Here is a 20324-nt window from a genome sequence, read left to right as displayed (position 1 = left end):
ATGAATGTAATAATTGGCGGTTGGATGGAATCTGGATGTATGGCCAAATAGCCGGACGGACGGTTGGACCGATGGAGGGAGGGTGGTTTATCGAGGAGAGGAGCGAGGGATGAGGCTGAGGTGTGAGTTTGGCTCAGCGAGAGCAGCTGTATAGAGGACACTGTGGGTGGAAGTGGTAGAGTCGTGGGTGAGCTTTGAGTTGAACTGCCAACACGCGCGCTCGCTAAACTGTCCACACGCTTGTATGTAAGCGTTTGACTCTTGTTTTTTTTTTTTTTTCTTTCTTTTTTTTAATTGGATATTCTTAAAAGTTTGGCAAGACATAAAAGCCAGGGCGGGGAGTGCGTGTCTGAGGCGGGGGTATGCTCGCTAGTCAATTGTAGGTTGGAGACGATGATAAATAACGAGCGCGGCGCATCCTGAAATAGAGTCGCAGGACCGCCAAACCCACCCCCCCCCCCGTTCCCTCCTCGTCCCTGTGGTCCGCTCTCATGAAGCTCCCGTCCGGCCTATGACTTTTCCGGGCCATCCCCTCCCTGCTGCCTCCTCTGTTATGGTTAGCATGCTGGCTAAATTTGTAGCCTTGCGCCTGTAATTAGGCCTGCGCCTCCGCCGGATTGAGTGCTACACACTGGCAGCTGGTAGACAGGGGCCGTGCACACTCACACACACACAAACACACACACATTTGAGTTTGTAAGGTATCGCATCTCTTAAAATACAGTATTTACAGTATTGATACTTCAGTGTATACAAGCGTATACAGGCAAATCCAAATTTAGAGTTGTATGCCTGCAGTTGTAGTACCTTGTCTTGCAGCACGGAGCGTTCTTCCTTCCAATGTGTCAATTGCAACCTATTGACTGCATCGTCATATATTGCCAATATGATAGGCCGCTCATCCTCCATTGTCCTCGCTTATCTTCCCACCTCCTCTCCTGCTCATGCCTGCTGAGTGGGCACACTGACCTGGCAACACACACAAAAATGACATTAATATGAGTGCTTGTGACAGATACAGCTATTCCAAATCAAAGTAGCGCAAAATTTACATTTATGAGATAAGTACATTTACATCTATAGCTGTGTTGTATTTTTGGGGGTTTAAATCCCTGTCTGGTTTGTTGTAGTTTTTTGTTTACAGTAAAAAACTCTTTTTCTACAGATAATGTCATTAAGTGTGACATACAGTGAATAATACATACAGAATTTCCAAATTTTGTTTTTCTTTGGATAATTTTGTTGGTAGAATCCAAATGATTTAATTTCCATAGTTAAAACAGATCAATGACATTACTCCGTGTCACAGAAAAAAATCCACAGTGGCTATTTGCTATGCATAATTAAAAGTGAAAGCTTTGTAAAAGCTGAATATTTTGATGCAGCTCTTTTATTGGATCACATTTAATGTTATCATTAGCTTAACATAAAGTTCTTTTACAAGGCACCATCACTACTTGATGTATTTTATAACAAGCTGCATTTATGTAAATTGTGGTGCTCTACCACGCACACTAAATAAACTCAGGCTTATAAAAACATTTAGTCAAGGCAGCGTGTCATATAAAAGGCGAACGTCTTCCTCCGTAAAAGCCGCCACGGGGATGCAGAAATAAAATGCTTCCTGGCCTTTCGGCACTGTGTTTTTATACTTTTTTTTTTTTATGTCTTTTTGGCGGGCCGTCGCTTGTGTCTGAGCAGTGCCTCGGCTTCCCCGTTGAGATGAAAGCCACGCGAGGCCAGTCATTTGTGTCGTTTGTGTCAGTGCGCGGTTTGCACGCTGCCGCCAGCGCGCTACCATCGCCTCGCTAGTCTTTGCCGTCACTAGCGGCGTGGCTATTTTAGCCACTCTCAGCCACAAGTGACCAGCGCCCTCTCCTCTCTGCCGGCCATAATCATCATGTGGATATTGATAGAGCATGGTGATTATTATCATCTACTAAATATACTTTTATATTGTCCCGCATTGACTGGCCCCATCCCGAGGGGAGTAAACAAGTCAAAGCAACTCCTCTGACGACAGCACTTGCAGTCTTCCAATTTTGTATGGCTCATTGTAGTCATACAGAAGTGGCCCACAGGAGAATCCAAAATCCCACTGAAACGATTTGTGTTGGCTGTCATCTACCTCCATCTACCCACCCTTGAAAAGCACCCAATGGTGTTGTTGCCCACCCCCTCTTCTCCCTTCCTCTCTCAGTGGGTCATCCGGGCCCGGCTTGTGTGGGACGACGCTGTGTATTTAGGCAGAGGGGAGCTGTGTGAAAAGTGTGTAGGAGAGGCTAAGAAAAACACCACGGCCTAACGGGAGTGTGCGGGGAGTGGAGGATGGCATGGAAGGGTGGGATAGGGGAGAACGGACACATGGGTATGACGAAGCCAATAGTAGGAGGTAGTGTGTGCGTGTTGAGGATGGGGGTGGTATTAACTTTGGGAGATCGTGTTTAAGTGGGTGGAGTGGAGAGGCTGAAGAGAACTGGGGAGGGTACATATATTACGTATATACACACACGATGGATTTTGAAGTTAAACAAATGATACAAAAAAAACCAAAGGAATTGACCTTGCCGTTCCAATACTTTTGGAGTGGACTGTTGTGTTGATCTGTGTCACCTATTTGTGAGGGAATTCCCCGATGTCGCTAAAGGGGCAGCTAACACCATCACTTGTGTTGAAAGAAAACGTCGCCGTCAGACTATTTGACTGCATGCAGTCGCTGTAACATCTTGCCTTTGCTGGCTTTGTTGCTTATATGAAGAACATGCGTCGGCGGGCAGATGAGCAAACCTGCCAACACAAAATAAAGAAACGAAGCAAAAAAAAAATAAAGAAATAACATAAATGGACACATTTGGTGGATGAAGATGGCAACTCCCACTCCCACTCCACAGGTGGTGGCGTGAAAGCGGCAGCAGCATGTGGGTGTTGCCTTGATTTGTTGTTGTCAAAACATTAGGAACAGCTCTCAGTGCAATGAAGAGTACAAGCGCATTAATAAGCGTTATTATTTTTGGATGTCATTAGATGGAGCAGGTGGACCCAATGTTTTGTCCGAGCACTTGTGTTATCTTGTTGTTGTTGTGACACTTGATGGTAATTTTGCACAAACAGTATTTTTCATCCTCGCCTGCTGCCAGTTTATAATGGATGTCTTCTCCGGACACCTAACATGAGTCAATCTTGTTGACTGTGCATTCCTTTATTTTTTCTGCCTTTTTACAATGTTATGGCACACATATGTAACCTCCAAAAAAAAAACATGTTAGACATGCTTATTCAGTCTACTCATACACAACCCAAAATAAACTCGGCAGTGATTGACAAGCACAATGTATCACATCTGTGTCTTCTTTGTTTTTTATTTTATGGAGTCAAAAACTCCCAAATTTTACGTTTAACCAAATGTAGTATATAAAAAGTTAAACTTTTAACCCTATACATCATAATTTCATGACACTTCAGCTATCTGAACATTTGTGACATTTAAATAGCTTCTTTTATCCTTGTTGGCATTTTTGTGGGTGTGTTGCCTCCACAATGTGATGTCAAAGTGTGACGATAACCATAGAACAGGAAATCGACTTCTTGCGACACATAAAGCACAGTCATGTACTTCCTGTTTCTTCTATTCGAGACAGTTACAAATGTTACAGTGTTACTCAAAGCACTTTTACTTCATTTTATTCTTATTAGAGAGCAGTTATTTAATTTTTACATTACTTTGACAGTAAGTGTCTTTGGACAGTAAGTGTCTTTGGACATAGCCACTAAGTGACACTTGTTTACAATTCATTCATTGTTACCAGTTCTTATCAGAGAGAAATCATGAGTCATCTGTACCTGCACTGTAACCAACCTCCCATTAGCATTTTTTTTTTCTCCAAGGCTTAGTGTGTGTGTGTATGTTTGTGTGTCACTCCCTTAGCCCAGAGCACAGGTGGACTTGCAATGGAAGGGTGCCAAATAGTTTTGGTTTAGAAGGAGGAGGAAGAAGAGGAGGAGGGAGGGCCCATTTGGGTGTAGCACTTTTTTGTTATGTTATGTTTCTAAGATAACTGTTTTTTTCCCCCCCTCTTCTACAGTGCTACCTTTTCTCTCGCCCTTGCACTCACACACACTCATGCACGCACACACACACCCCTGAAATCTCCACCTCTTTCAGTCTTAACTTGAGCAAGTGTCAGTCTTCCTGACGAGTACTGAGCAGAGGAAGTGAAATCACAAGAGTTCTTCATTTAGGGAAAGGTTAGTGTCTCTTTAAATGTGTTTTTGTATGGGTATCGTTCTGGTTTCGTATATTGAGTGTCCAATTAGTGCGAAGGTGAAGGGTCGCCATACTCGTTGTATGTATTTGTGAGGGCTAGTGACTTGTATTGAGGTTCACGAAATTCAGTCATCCAATAGCAGCCCTTTGTGTGTGTGCGTGCGTGTGTGTGTGTGTCACAAGTATTATTAATATGACAGTAATACATTATGTAACCTTATTACATCTCTCCTACGGGAAGTTCAGTTAAACCTCCCCATTTTTTTTTTTTTGGGCATTTCTCAGAACTCACTTGGTTATTATAAAAGATGACGTATCCCACATGTGAGCCGCGTCCAGTTATCGGTCAAATTCTCTTTCCGTCACCTGTTTGGTAAGAAAAAAAAAGGATGAGTTTAATCTAAAATTGAATTGACTAATACTAATTTCTAAAACTATGTGTACTGCATAAGTAGATGTAGGTGTGTCTCAGTGGAAGCTAACTGAGGACATCAGCCAGTAGACAGTCTACATTCATACATAGTGTACACACACAATGATGGACCTCAGTGGGACGACGGGAATTCAAGCTCATCCGTGTTGGCCTTTTGTCATGGGTAAACATCACCAGAGGCGTGTTGCCTTCATGTTTGCACAATTTGTGTTGGCAATGGTCTGCGGCATGAGATCCATGTCACTCTGCAGGACATTCAGCGCTGTTGCTTTAAATATGAATGGGAATGTACTTAGTGTTTTTATTTACAGTGGATACACAAAAGAACACGTTTTTGTCACATGGGACAAAAATAGAAATAGGATTCGTCTGGTGGATGATAATGTCATACAGAAATAAAAGTTTGCTGGAGTCTTGTAAGATTTGGCAAGGTTTAATTTGGCAATGTTTTACTGTAATACAGAGTAGCAATTCAATAAAGGCAATATATACATGCATGCATTAGTCATGCATTTTTAACTTTGTTTTTAATTGTCCTTTTTCAGCACTTGACTTTCTTACGGCCTCTGATTGGACAAAATGTGGACAAATGACACACTGGCGTAGCTAAAGGGGGGGCCTGTGAGGGGCACTGGCACCCCTCCCTTAAAAATGCATGGGTGACTCCCCCCACCCCACTCAGGTGCCAGGCGAAATAATATTTTTTTGGGTATTTTCTCATTTGTTTTTCTCAACTTTTTGTTTTTATAAGCGCTTTTTCAGAAATGGTGGTGGTTTGTAAAATGTTTTGGTTTTTTTGTCCTTAGCCTCCCCACGGCTACCCTTAGACAAAAAAATCTTGCTCTGCCAGTGACAATGAAATGCAATTTTTAAAGTGGAATGACAGCTCTGTTTAGTTGACAGTGGGTGGGGGAAAAAAAAAATCATTTTTTATGATTCACTGTGTAAGTGTGGACACAGTAGCCGAGTGTGTCTTAGCATGCCTCTATCAGCTATGTTTATGCGTGCATGTGCATGCGTGTCGGACCTCCTCCTCCTCCGTACAGGAGCAAAGTCCAGGTTGCTTATGTGGAATGGGGCTGGCTGGGTGACTAAGTCGATGAATAGAGGATATATATGGGCGGAGGCTTGAAGAGGCTGTCGTGGGTGGGAGGCCCGGGCCCTGCCTGCCTGCCAAAAAAAAGCTTGGATTTGTGTACACTCGCATTCCTCACCAAAAACACAGCAGCTGACTAGGAGGCGAAACCTCACGCTCCCGGAGGTCAGCCGGTTGAGATGGCGTTATCTTCTCTTCCTCATATCGATATTGATTTCATTTAATTTTAATAATTTTTTTATTAATGAACAGAAAAGCAGTGCCTCATTTGTATTTTAATATTTTCTTATTCAAATCTATCTACCTGTTCTCGTTAATGACTGCAATATTTCACATATATGTTTGATTTTGATTGATTGATTGATTGATTGGAGCCAAAGTTGATTGTCACATAGAAGAAGAAGAGGGCGGCATAGAGGCAAGCGTGATTTCATAACGCTTTGTAGAAGAAAGCTATGGCGTGAATAAGTGGGTCCACCCACCTGAGAGGAGCGAGATTGAGCATATGTGTGGGATGGCCTCGCTCGGCCCGCTCATGCCACCCCATCACCGCCCGCCTTGATCCGCCCACCTGGCCTCCGCCGGTTAGCACATTAGCATCCCCACCAACATCTAAAATGTGGACAGGTAACACGGCCAGTGTCAACATTAAATGGAAATCTAACAATGCTTTGAATGGCACCAAAAATGTGCTGCAAATTGGTCAAAATCAACTTCCGTTTGGGCCACAACATATCCCTTCACTTGACAAAGTTTTGTGGCTTGAGAAGTAAAAGTGAGCTAATCAGTTCATAACAAGATCATCCACAAAAACAAATGGGCTTGGGTGGAGGTAATTAGTGGCTTGCACACGCTTTACTTACATTTGCTCTTAATGAAAGGGTGCTCATTTTCATCTGGTTGTGTGTATCTTGCTGTTTTGTGGTTGGGTACATTCCATGTAAACCTGCTTACAAATTAAAATTTCCTTGGTGGAGGTAATAAACAGAGTTGTTGGTACAACGATGCTTTCAGTGTCATAACTGGCAGCAGGCAAACACTTTTTTTGAAACATTTACCTGGATGATAGTGTGTGTGTGTGTGTGTGTGTGTGTGTGTGTGTGTGTGTGTGTGTGTGTGTGTGTGTGTGTGTGCATGTGTGTGTGTGTGTGTGCATGTGTGTGTAGGGGGAATCATACTCTCCCAAAATAGTTGACCTGTACCTCACACCTTGCCCATGTGTGAGTACTGCAGTGAGGTCTGCTGTAGTGTGTGTGAGTGTGTGAGTGTGTGTGTGTGAGGTGACAGGCATGTGTCTGGCCTGCCCTGCAGCCTGACTGCTTTTAATTAGGAGGTGCCATGGTGCCTCAGGGCTCTCCTGCTGACACACACACACTCACACACACAAGCACAAGCGGTACCTTAAGGTAGACCGAGGCTGTCCCACTACTGCAAGATCTAGTCCTCGTTAGCACTCATTCGACACAAACACACACACTCATCCACCTTGCAAACACACAAATCCATACACAGACAACCACATATACACTCAAACACACACAACTATACACACACACACTAAACCAAGCCAAAGAAAAAGCTCCAATGCACCTGCGGAGTTAATCCCTCAGATGCTCACTGAGCAGATGTCTTGTGTTATCTGCTTACCTCTCATTGAATGTCATCATAGTTGTGTCATTTCTAGCTGACAAGCTCCACTTCCTCTCCTATGGTCGTCATCACACTTGTCCACCCCTGCCATCACTTGTAGCCTAAGGAAAATTACTAACAAAAAGTTTATGTGACAATAAGTCCTGTTCTATGCTCATCATCATATCAACACAGACAAAATGACAAAAAAGCCAGAAAAATAGCAAAACCCACATGATAAGATGGTTGGTGAAGTCCCTCCCAACTCTTTTTTTTCTTCTTGCCGTGCATGATGACGGTTAAAAGCTGGACAATTGCTCCATCACAATAATGTCCACTTCCTGTCTACGTTTGTCATCACGTTCCCTCACAGTTAGGCACAATTATTTCTGTAGTCACGCGACCTTAACATTGCAAGCCAGGTGTTTGAGATCAAATTCACAAACAGGAAATGAGCAGCGACGTTTCACGACATTCAGTCCACTACTTTCTCGTCTGGCCTGTCCTGAGCTCCTCACCTCCTAATTACAACAGTGGCCGTTTGTCATTTAAAGTCTGGCGGCTTTTTTGTTTTGCAGTCTGCGAGAAGTGAACTCATCCAACGTCAAAGTGACACACGGGTCGACGACGCCATTAAACCCCCATGTCGGTTCATAAGAAGGCGCTCCACGCAGGTGCCACTTAAGGCGCGAGAATAGCCGGGCCGTCTCATGTTGTTTTTCTGGCCGTCTGGCTGGCCTGCTAGTAGTTAGTGGCTAACCCTTCGTTTATATATACTGGATGCCAATGTGAGTCGGCCGCAGCGGTGTCACTCAGCAGGAGCCGAGGGGAAGTGGGCTCGTCGACTTGTGTTTTTTTTTTTGTGCGAGCCAGATGGACCACGGTTACACTGTGTCAGTGCTGTTGGACACAAAGAAATATCTCAGGCATGTTCACACTTGACGCTTTTGTTTCAGTTTAAACGAACTCTGCTGCCATAACGTTGATACTGTGTCCAAGCTACCATCTGCCCAAAACTTAACCCGTCTTGAACCTAACCCTTAATCTTAACCTTATTTCTAGTGTACATCGAAGTGTGAACCATAACCACTATTCCTAATCTTATCTCAACTTAAAACTAACTGGAGCCCTGACAGTTAAAGTGACAGTGTGTAAAAAGTTTTTATTTTTTTATTTTCATTTTAAAAAGCCACTATCACGTTGACATCTTTCTGCTATGGATCCTCGAAAGGGTTAAACGTAACCAATCAAAAATTTGCCGGACCAATGACTACAGCTTGTGTTAAGATTTATAACCTCCATATCTAACGAGTTTTGTTTGCTCATCCATTGTTGTTTGCATAGTGTTAGCATTAAGATAATAGATGTTCACAAATTATTATGGTTAATGTGTTTTGGTTGATTTCACACAATTATTTAATTTTAAAGTAAACTTCAACTTGGAGTGAAACAAGCACTTTGTTGCTACCATAGCTAACATTCAAAAAATAATAATAATAAATAAAAACAAATAAAAAAGTGACGGTGATAACTCAAGGGACCACTTTGTTTTCTTTTCATTGCAATGAATAAAAAAATGACATTTTAATTGATGCCAAAATGCCAATAATCTTGTGTAACATTGTCATAAAAAAGATTCAAAACGACGCAGTTTTAAATTACAGTTGTATATCCATCCATCTCCGTGCTGTCAGACATCCCAGTCTTAACGGCTAAATAGTTTTCCCGAATCTCTCTCGCCTTCTCTTTTCTTCTCCCCAAACAATCCCTCGGAGTTCCTTTTGCCCCCGGTCCCCTCGAACACGACTAAAAATTCATTTTTGTCTGACCTAAATCAGAGGGTGTCTGCGCCATGGGGCTTATTACACAGTGCACATACACTTGTGTTGTGGAGGAGGATGGGGTATTATTATCTTGCAGCTACCCACCCTGCTATAAAAACTAGCGGTGCGACATCTCCGCAGCGCAGTGCTGCTGCTCGGCCCTCCCCTCCCTTTCCTCTCCCCAGCACTCCTTTCACACACACATACACACACACACACTCACACATAGACACACACAACCTGAGTCCCCTGCTTGCTATCTCGCACTCTTAACATACTCACTCACAGACCCGACAACCTGCGCCAACCGGCGGCATCGCCTTTGGATTCTCCTCTTGGGCTTATTTTTTGTTGCTGTTGAATATTTTTATGAATGGGAGCTTGATTGATTCAAAAACTGATTGACGGATAGTCAAAAAAGGGGGAAATGCTGAGAGGTCACGCAAAGGCCGCCAGAAGTTCACACTAGTCGGGATTGGACAAAAAAAAAAAAAGGTATGTGATGAAGCGCAAAACTTTGAGTCTGTTTTGCTTTTTTTCTGGTGTTTATATGATAGTTTGTGTGAACAAGCATGTTGAGAAAGACACGTGTGGGTTGCGCAATGTGTTTTAATTAATATCCATGCCGCCTTGACAGGGGGCAAAAATGTTCTAAGTTGGATTTGATGAAGTTATTTTTATGGTCTTATTGTTTTAATTACTTAAGTATCTCTTTTATTGTTTAAATTTATCTCAAATTTTCTTTTTCTTTTTTCTTTTGGTTATTATTGTTGCTTCTCTTGTCAGCAAACCACAAAATATCTCAGCTTGATAATACATCAATACTATATTTGATTATCTTTCAAACCCGAATGAAATAATCAAAGGAATTTGAAGTGTCACACGAGGTGACTGTTGACGTTCTGACATCATGTACTTACCGCATCTAATGACTGGTGTTACACTAATATCTGTTTACGGGCTACTTCTGTTTGCCTCAAAGTTACTAACATTATTATTTAAGATGACAAATTATTACTTGTGGTTAATTAGTGTTTCATCCAAATAAACACCAGTGAGACTCTGCTCCAATTTAATCGTGAATTAAGGCGTAAACTTCCAAGCATAACTCGGTAGTGATGGACAGCAATTGGAGTCTCCTGTGTGACAGTCAACACCCACAGCAGCTCAAATGTTCTTTTAATAAGGTGGGGCGACAAAGGGGGGCTGTTGACAGGTTTGTTTGGCCGCTCGCCATCAACTTTTGCCTCGAAATGAATGATTTCCCGCACAGGCCTGACAGCATTTTAGTCGTTTAGGACAAAATGAGCATCTGCTTGTGACATGGGCGGATGATTTGCGGGGTCTGGCTGCCCAGTGTCAGGACCTCGTGGTGGTGGTGATAAGGAGGAAGTGGAGGTAGAGGTAGAGGTGAGGGGGTTGCTTTAATAAGTTGGATGGACCGTCACAGAGAAACTTATCCTCGATGGAGGGCTGCAAGTAAAGTAGTGCCCCACCAGAGCCAAAAAGTTTAACGAAATTTGTACATAAGGTGCTTGGCTTAATTAGCATAGTGTATGTCCAATAATGTTTGATTTCCAGTTGACCCTCCCTGTTTTTTATCTGCTCTCTTTTGCTTCAGTTGACCCCCTGAGTTGCCTTGGCAACAGCATAGTAAGAATGGCTGGGGTCAAATTTATTTTTGTGGATTGGCACCAATGAATGAATAAATGAATGAATGAAAAGGGGTCACAAACAGCCAAGGTAAAAAAAAAAAAATCCAAGCAATTCTCAATTCTACCCTCAAATATGTATTTCATATGACTCAGCTCTATGAAGTCTTGCCAAGCAATAAGAGACCAGGAAAACAAATTGCACATTGTTTGCCTAATCTATTTTCTGATAAGGATTTTTTAATCAATAACGTGTGGGGATTTATTTGTGAAATGACTGCGCAGCGCATATAGCAACAACCCATGCGCAATTGAAGTCCACCTAACAGCTTTGTAATTGCCTATAGGTGCCACAAGATGGTGACAAAGCATTTTTTTGTATTAGATGAAGCCTTAGCCTGACTAAAGGAATCTTCTTCCCTCACTTCAACTTTTATATTTAATTCGGAGTGGTGATTAAAAGAGACGAGTTGCCGCCCTAAAGGCATAACAAGTGCACTTGGCTGAAGAAAAGCTGTTGAGGGTGGGGAAATCATGGCTACCGCGCCAACCCTCCCCACCCTTCAGTATGTCTATGTGGCACATCCTCCTTAGATCCTCTCCACGTTGTAATTAGGGGCTGGCCACTGCGATCCAGAGCAGGCGTACAGTGTGGGAGCACGTGTACGTTCGTCATTCCAGGGTGGGTCAGTGGGTAGTATGAGGATGGCCTCGGAGCAAACAAAATGACACTTCCCAGGCGCCGTCTTTTTATTGTTTGCCTAGGCGGGGGCCGCGCAGGCAGGGAGGGGCCCCTCCTCTGCTGTTTGTGCAACCTGTTAGGGAACCTTTCACAGCACCTTTTACCCACGCTTTCACTTTTAATGGAGGGCATACGCTCGACATTTTGTATTTTTGAGGGGGTTCGATTCTTTCATGTGCACAGAATCCTGGTAGTACTTGACAATAGAACTGTGCTCATGAATTTCAATTAAATTTTTATTTATTTATTTATGTATGATTTCGGATTATATGTATTAGATATTTCATCTTATGTATGTATTTAAGTTCAGCTTTTAATTTCTTATTTCTTATGAATAAGGCAATTTTTTTTTATTCTTATTTTGAGTGAATCATTTTTATAAAAAGAGTTATCCCGTCATAGGTAACTATTTTGAAATGGTATGATATTCCATGATCATTATGTATAAGGCACAAATAAATTAAGCACAAAATAATTCTCACTATTTTATCACTGTATTGATTGATTGAATGAACTCACATTGTTGGACTTCATTTAGGTGCCTTGAGTTTTCGATCGGAAATTTGGTTGCTTGCTCCAACATACAGTACATGAGGACAAGGTGTGTTACTCAAGTTAACAGTTAATATTATAAATCTGTCTATGTATCTAACTAGTTACTGGACAGTTGCTCTTTTGTTACACTTTTTCCCACGGGATGTTTGCACAGGCCCGAGGGCTTGTATCCGGTTAAGCAACGTCCTCTATGGACCTGTTAATCACTCGATCAATGGCGTCAACATAGCAACCGTTCCCTAGCAACAAGACAATAAGCTTATACATAGGTGTGTGGCTGCAGGTGAACTGAGGGACTCTTGGATTTTTGTTTCCCCCAGTCGGAAATAATGGAGGTCATTTTTATTCTGTATCATTCTTTATCTGCATCATGATTGTAAAATCTGGACGGGCGATATTTTTAAATGTCATTCCAGTGGAAAAATGAGGGATCAACTCCTGAATTTGCCCTTTGATTTATTCTGTAACATGTTTGTTTTAATTAATCATTTTCCCTTTTCATTCTTCCATGTAGACTATGTTTATTTATTTATTTATTTATTTATCATTTTTTGTTGCATTTTACCCGACAATTTTGCATCAGCTTTAAGTTCGACAGCTGGTGGGCAAGACTTGGCCAGCACCTCATTTACGAGAGAGTTGAAGAAAAAGTGCAGAACAAGTGTTTTGCAGCAGGATGTGATTATCTCGACAATGATCTAAACTCTTTTGCGGTTCTCCCATCATGGTATGCGAATCCAATTGCTTCATGACCTTCATCTTTAAGGTTATAAAAATAACCAAATAATAAAGAAAGATGAGTATGATTTTTTTATTCTGTGTTGATGGTCATTGAATGATCGTATTTGTTTTCTATCATTTTTAAACATTTCTGATGGAAAATGCCAACGTGCTTCAGGTGCTATTTTAATTGAGAATGGATCATTTATGTATATGTATAACAAGCTAACATTTCTATATTGGTTCTTACCCAGAGAGCGGAGGATGGTCCATCACAGAGAGGAAGACCGCATCGGAATCCCATTCCCCAATCACAGCAGCGATGTCTTGTGCAGCCTCAACGAGCAGCGTCGCGACGGTCTCCTCTGCGACGTGGTCCTCATCGTGCGCGACCAGGAGTACCGCAGTCATCGCTCAGTGCTGGCCGCCTGCAGTCACTACTTCAAGAAGCTCTTCACCGTGGCCAACTGCGAGGACGGGCATCACCACCACGCCGCCGCTCCCACGCCCTCCGCGGCCATCTACGAAATTGACTTTGTGGCCCCGGAATCGCTCACCGCCATCCTGGAGTTCGCCTACACCTCCACGCTGACGGTGACGGCGTCCAATGTCAGTGAGATCCTGAATGCGGCGCAAATGTTGGAGATCCCCTGCATCATTAACGTGTGCCTGGAGATCATGGACAGCGGTGGGGGACAAGGTGGAGGCTCTGAAGGGAGGGAGGAAGAAGAAGTAGAGGATGAGGAAGAAGAAGAGGAGGAAGAGGAAGACGGGTCGAGGAACGATGATCAGGAGGATGACGACGACAGGTCGTCGGAGAGCAGGGGGGATCCTGCGGGGATGGACGAGTCGCTGCCGCCCAGCACCTCCACCTACCAGGAGCGGTCGCTTGACAGTATGCATGCAAAGCAGGTAGGCCTCAGCCATTGACTTTCCCACCTCTCATTGGATTCAGGTACCATCACAATGAGAATTGAGATGCCAACATTTTGCTAGCATTGGGGGTAGTAGCTAAACTGACTATTTGTCTTGTTGCAGGAGAATCTGGAGAACCGCACCCTGAAGAACTTCTCTATCGAGTCACTCCTCCAAGATGGCCTGTACCCTCGCATGCCCGCTCTGGACAGGAGGGCCAGTTTCTCTCCTCTGCTGCCTGGCTTCTACCCTTCTATGTGGGCCGCCGACTTCCCGGCATTTCCCAAGCACTTCCTAGAACCGGGGATTCATCAGCACTCCGGCGCGGGCGGCGGCTCCCCGAGGGTGCCCGCCATCTACCCGACGCCTGACAACCCCCCACCCGGGCCTCTTGATCTGGCCGTAAAACGGGAGATCATCAAAGAAGAAATAAAAGACGACGTGCTGCCCGGTTTGCTTCACGGCGACTTCCTGAAGGAGTTTGTCAGCTCGGGGTTGTGCGGCGCCAACGGCCCCATGCCGCCCTCAAGTCACTCCTTGGGAGTAGTCAAGGACGAGGCTGACTTCCGCTCATACCTGAGCTTCCTGAACTCGGCATCTCACCTTGGGGCGCTCTTTCCACCCTGGCAACTGGAAGAGGAGAGGAAGATGAAGCCCAAGTCTTCACAGCAGTGTCCCATCTGCAACAAGATCATCCAGGGGGCCGGGAAACTACCGAGACACATGAGGACCCACACGGGGGAGAAACCATACATGTGCACCATCTGCGAGGTGCGCTTCACCAGGTCAGTGAACAGAATCAAAGCGGATTCTGGTTAGTACCATTTGGGTTTTTTTCTCCGGTTTAGACTGGTCCCCCGGCAAAATGGTGCCCAAAATACATCACTACCCTTTACCAAGATTCACACAGAATTGTGTACCAAACTGAACCAAACACTACTTCTCTGTTTTGTCCAAGAGTGGAAGGGTTCATGAAAAACAAAGCGCCCACCATAACCCACCAATCTAAGGATCATCTCAAGTGAAGATTAAGTGCGGAAACCCCCTTCAGATAATTTTTCCGAGGGGGATGTGACACCCGCCCACGGCTTTGACACACTTTCAACCAGCAAACCTCAACTTGACATTCTATCCTCTCATCATTATCGTACATTGTATGTCTTGACACTAAAAGTAACACTAAACTGTCCTGAGGTATGAATGCTATCACAATAATGGTAATAATCGTTATCGTGGTGTGAGAATATTCAATTCTTTGTCACTTGGGTCACTCCCATCCTGTTTGAGTAAGAGTCATACGGAACAATTAGAGAAATGGGAGAAAACCGGTCAGCTCTCAAGAAAGCCGTTTCTAATGGTGACCTCATTCTGAGAAATTGTCAGGTCACTCCCAATTCTGGGTCGGTACCTTTCATAGCGCTTAGCTTAGCTTAGCTTGCTGTTTTTAATAACACTGCGTTTCATTCTGCTTGGCAGACAGGACAAGCTGAAGATCCACATGAGGAAGCATACGGGCGAACGGCCATACATCTGCCTGCACTGCAACTCCAAGTTTGTGCACAACTACGATCTGAAGAACCACCTCCGCATCCACACTGGTGTGCGGCCCTACCAGTGCGAGCACTGCTACAAGAGTTTCACACGCTCCGACCACCTGCACCGCCACCTCAAGAGGCAGAGTTGCCGGGTTTCCCGCCCACGCCGAGGCCGCAAGCCGGCCGCTTGGCGGTCTGTGCCCACTGCTGGTTACCTGCGCCCGCCCACCGCCGCCTCAACCGCAGGTGTTTTGGAGGGAACCGGTTTCAAGTCATACCAGAACGTTGAGGAGAAGGATGCGGCGGAGCGCCAGCGAGGGGTGTTTGCCTTCGCCTTGGCGGGGGAAGACGCGCTGGCCCGCTCACCCTTCTACGCGGCCGCCTCGGACCCCTGGACCGTCAGATTGGAGCGGGCCCCGCCCATCCCGGAGACTGCCACATGAACTAACAGCGCACTAACAGACACAAAGAGAAATCAGTGAACTTCCTGACTTTTTAGCTTCTATTTTTATGGGAAAATAAAAACACACCACAATCATTCCGTCACATTTGAGAAGCCTTGCGAATGTTTACATGCACTTAGGGAGAGGTTGTTGTTATTGTAATTACAAATACCGATGAGCAGCAGTGTATGAGCAGGTCTGCCTCAGGCTCGGGTTCTTTGGCTATCCTGCTAGGAGTCGATGTTCTGCCTGTGATTGGGTTGGGCGGGTTTTCCCACGGTATTAAAGCCTCCTCCTACATTCCAAAAATATTATTGAAGACTCTAAACTGTCCTTAGGTCTGAATGTGAGTGTGGATGGTTGTTTGTCTGTTTGTCTCTGTGCCCAACAATTGGCAGCCCAAAATGTTACGGTTGGAAAAAAATATTTTAAAGTTAATAAGTGAATCTACTGGTGCCAAACGTATCAAAAATTGATAGAGCTTCCTCTAACATTCCAAAATCATGAATGTTATTGAAGACTAATTTGTCCATAGGTGTAAATGTGAACATATTTGTCGACAGTCTAAGTGACTTGGCATGATAGCATATACAAAATGGATGCATGGATGTTTAAAATACAAATGGACAGTTGCTAAGCATTAAAGATGACTGTTAGAACAGTTCTGATACACTCAAAGGCTCAAAGGAAATATGCAGTGATGCATTTTGTTCAGGAAATCAAAAGTTATTAATGACAAAGATGAATGTAACATACTATTTATATATGAATCAGGACTAAGGGCAAAGCTGAAATACACAACAATTGAAGTGGACTAAAGAACAAGTTTTCCTTCCGCTGCACTATTGTACATAGCACATTCAAATGGGCAAGTAAAGCTTCCAAAGACTTTGCTGCGACACAAATGAGTCACAAATCAATGTTTCGTAAACAAAACGTCATGTGTCTCCACAAGGACTCTTAATCACATTTATTTGACTTGAAATGGGGGATGAAAATACTTTTGTGTGTCCGTGCGCGCAAGAGTGTGTATGTGCTATTTATGCATATTTAAATGAATGAGCCTTGGCTATATTTTGCAAAATGTTTTATAAAGACATGACATGTTGAACCCGGTGTGTGAGCTTTATTTCACGACGGAATTATTCATTATGAACAATAGAGTCTATACATGTATAAATTAAAAGAAAAACTATTAAGAGGCTAGAATCTTCTTCACAGCACTGTATAGTATATATTTATTATAAATGCAAATAATGCCTCATTTTTCTAGTGTACTTCTACAACTACTGTGCCAGTTTGCTTGTCAATGACAATAATAATAATAATAATAATAATTATAATCATCATCATCATCATCATCATCATCATCATCATCATCATCATCATCATTATAATAATAATAATAATAATAATAATAATAATAATAATGCATTTGACTTGATTGATCATTGGTAATATAGCATATATGATATTACAAAAACTAAAATAGCTTTTAGCGCATGAATAATGTTTACCATATTCCAGACTAAAATGCCGTATAATTTGAATACGATATGTATCGGGATAATTAAGCGAGTTTTTACGTGTGGTTATTCTACCATCTAGTGGAAAAGCAGTGCAATTGCAACCATTCTAAATCAAAACAATCTGAAATGGTAGAATGAAGACGTTTAATGATATGTTGAGGTTTTATCTTTCCATTGTTTTTATATTATGGTTACCATTTTCCACGCCCTTCAGGCTTAATGAGTATTTGTGCCTCAAGGTGGCGCAAGAGAGTTACAATTTTGCGCCCATGCTTGCTTCATATTGCCAGTCGACTTTTTGCTTTACTGTGATTATGTTGGAAAGTTGCTAGTGTACTTTTGGTCTTGTTTTTCTAGGCCTTTTGTTTAGAAACTGTTTCCTGCTGGAGGTCCTAAAAAAGAGCGCGTCAAACTTGAAGAGCATTGTTCCCTTCAACTTCCTACGAGGATGTGCACCAACATAACATGCAACGACATGCACGCGCACGCGCACACGCACGCACGGGACACTTCATTCATGCGTCTTCAACGTAGCAGAAATTTCATCAGTTGAGTTTTTGATACTTTAATATGAATAAATACAAAGCCAGTATTTATTTACGTTGCAAAATAATTGCTAATAACTATACTGAACATTTTAATTTACATTTCTTGACCTTGTTCAATTACTGTATTTAATGGTATGTGTAAATGTTTAATGGCACTAACTTTAAATATAAAATAAGGAATTTAAGAAACTAAAATGCTCTCCTCACAACAAATATAACTAACTCAAATGTCAATAAACATAAATTCCACTAATTCAGATGACAATCCATTAAAAGAACGAAATATGAAAACACCATAATACTAAATACAAATGACATTAAAATAAAAATTGTTAGATAAATAATAAATGAAAAAAACGTTAAATAAAATTAAATAAAAATTATTAAAGTAATTCTATAAATATGTAATATGTCTGTAATATATAGCTACAACAAGAGTCAATTATTAGCATCCTTACACTAACGCCGACATAACCCCCATTTCTAGACTCAATTATTGTTAATAAAGTAGCCCCAAGAATACCATTAAGTCCTTTCGACCAGAGAGTGCCCTGTTTTTTCATAGACACAATAACTGGCATTAATCCATAATCGCTTCCAGTAAAGCTACAGTACATTGCACAAAACAAATAGTAGACGCAATAAAAATGTAGACTGTTCAATCAATGTGTTATCTTGTCTGTTATTCTCCGGCGTCAGGTCGCTTAGCAATTACAGAAGACAAACTCCGGACACCCTGTGAGGCCATGAAATTATACAACTGATAAAAAAATAAAAATAAACGATATACTACGTATGTCTATATATACACTATATACATATGTATACAAAAATGATGTTAGTTTTAAGGGGGACAAAATCTTAGGACTAACTATTGTGTGCATGTCGATAAAACCTTTTATGCGTGATCACTTGCACCTCATGATCGGCCGCCTTTTTGTGTTTAATCACGTTACAATGTTTTCCAGCTCCCTTACGCTGCATCTGAGTAATTTCCTGGATAATTGACGAGCACCTTTATCGATTCCAAAGCAAACAGGAAGTGAACGGATTGTGTTTCAGTCGGTCAGCTCTGAGCCATGACAACACAAAAAGATACGTCGAATTTTTTTCCGCTAAGGTGCTCAGATCCTACAGGGAGACAAGAACTATATCAAAAACAAATGGACATGAGCATATCTTTTCTAAGCATTAAAGACATGATTATCATGATAATGGAATGAAAATTCAGTTAAGATAGCCTTGGTCATGTCAACTAGCTGTGAGTAAACTTTGACCTGTGCTTGGACATGCGTCCATTTTAAAGATGGATGGCAGCGGCGACTTGACGTCGATACGACTAGCGCTAATGGATCTAAAGGAGAAATGCATTGAAGCCTGATAATAAGTGAGCTCGCAAACACAAACACACACGCTAAGCATCTGTAGTTGCAGTCAATCAAAAGAAAAGCAAACTATTACAAGCTAACCAACTTATCAGATAAAGACTCCACGATATCCTTTATGTCGGAGTACAATTTCAGAAAGTATCTTTCATCTGAATGACAAATGACTTTATCAAAGGACTGTTTGGTTTGAAAACTTTCTCCAAAACACAAATGTCGTGAATCATTAGAAAAGATGCCATAACCGCATTAAAGATAAAATAAAATGTCTAGCCCAGCTGCATCAAGTCAAGGCTCTTCTGTAATTACAATAATCCTCTGGTGAAAAACTGCATTGGTTTCATCTTACTTTCACACACAGTCTTCTTCTAAAGTCTTTATAGCAACAGAGATTTACATTTAGATGCGACATCACAAGGCAAAAAAAACAGCTGAGTTGCCTAATTTGCCTTCGTCCTCCCATTTCACGTCAGTATCATTTATCTCGAAAATCCCAGCTTTTACAAAAGGGGACTTTACAAACACGCTGCACAAACTAGCAGCTGATGTAATCGTCTTTGCTACATTCGAGGGGCCCCAACTGCCTTGGCCCAAAATATGACGACCGCAAAGCCACACGGCGAAGGAGGGGACTCTCCGTCTCACTCATTCACTCACTGGGGGACCGCCGTGCAAAAAATATGCACAGGGTGAAATTAAAGGCACGGTCTTTGGATGTAATTGCACATGAAGGGTGCCTACTGCCCCCCTCCCCACCCCCACCCCCTTTCGATGCCACGCTCTTGCTCTAATGACGGGTTAAACCGGAGTAACATCCCCCCACGGCCCCCCCTTAAGCCACTTCTGTACAAACACATTACACAATGCGCTCATTGCACTAAAGACCAAGGTCCTTATCTCCTTCTTATCCGGCCGTGCTCGCTTTTCACGGCTGCATTAGAATCAATTATGGATGTCTTCATAATAGTTATACTATATCTCTATATATATTGTATGTGGGGATGCGCTGTTTTACGGCATTTGAATAATTCATAATCAAGTATACTCTATGCTCG

General features: G+C 42.5%; 1 protein-coding gene across 2 annotated transcripts; it reads left to right on the top strand.

Annotated features, from left to right (window-relative positions):
• Window positions 1-4111: 4111 nt before the first annotated feature.
• zbtb7c (zinc finger and BTB domain containing 7C) lies at window positions 4112-16918 on the top strand. 2 transcript variants are annotated; one of them, XM_085926897.1, is made up of 4 exons: window positions 4112-4245; window positions 13169-13826; window positions 13953-14614; window positions 15306-16918. In XM_085926897.1, the coding sequence occupies exons 2-4, from the start codon at window positions 13179-13181 to the stop codon at window positions 15805-15807; spliced, it is 1812 nt and encodes a 603-aa protein (XP_085783023.1). In that variant the 5' UTR covers window positions 4112-4245; window positions 13169-13178; the 3' UTR covers window positions 15808-16918. The 2 variants fall into 2 exon arrangements, with proteins under 2 accessions (XP_085783023.1, XP_085783024.1); XM_085926898.1 differs by lacking the exon at window positions 4112-4245 and adding an exon at window positions 4914-9740.
• The last annotated feature ends 3406 nt before the right edge of the window (window positions 16919-20324 follow it).

The sequence above is a fragment of the Syngnathus leptorhynchus genome, chromosome 12, assembly GCF_054491065.1.
Source record: "Syngnathus leptorhynchus isolate UIUO chromosome 12, UIUO_Slep, whole genome shotgun sequence".
NCBI lineage: Eukaryota > Metazoa > Chordata > Actinopteri > Syngnathiformes > Syngnathidae > Syngnathus > Syngnathus leptorhynchus.
Note: the sequence above shows the minus strand (reverse complement) of the source record. Positions and strands in the feature narration are given on the sequence as shown.

What these genes read in the sequence shown, in the direction of transcription:
- zbtb7c (XM_085926897.1), top strand. Translation starts at nt 13,179, where the DNA reads ATGGTCCATCACAGAGAGGAAGACCGCATCGGAATCCCATTCCCCAAT. An exon ending in ACAGTATGCATGCAAAGCAG is followed by an intron (nt 13,827 to 13,952) that starts GTAGGCCTCAGC and finishes GTCTTGTTGCAG; the next exon opens with GAGAATCTGGAGAACCGCAC. An exon ending in TGCGAGGTGCGCTTCACCAG is followed by an intron (nt 14,615 to 15,305) that starts GTCAGTGAACAG and finishes TCTGCTTGGCAG; the next exon opens with ACAGGACAAGCTGAAGATCC.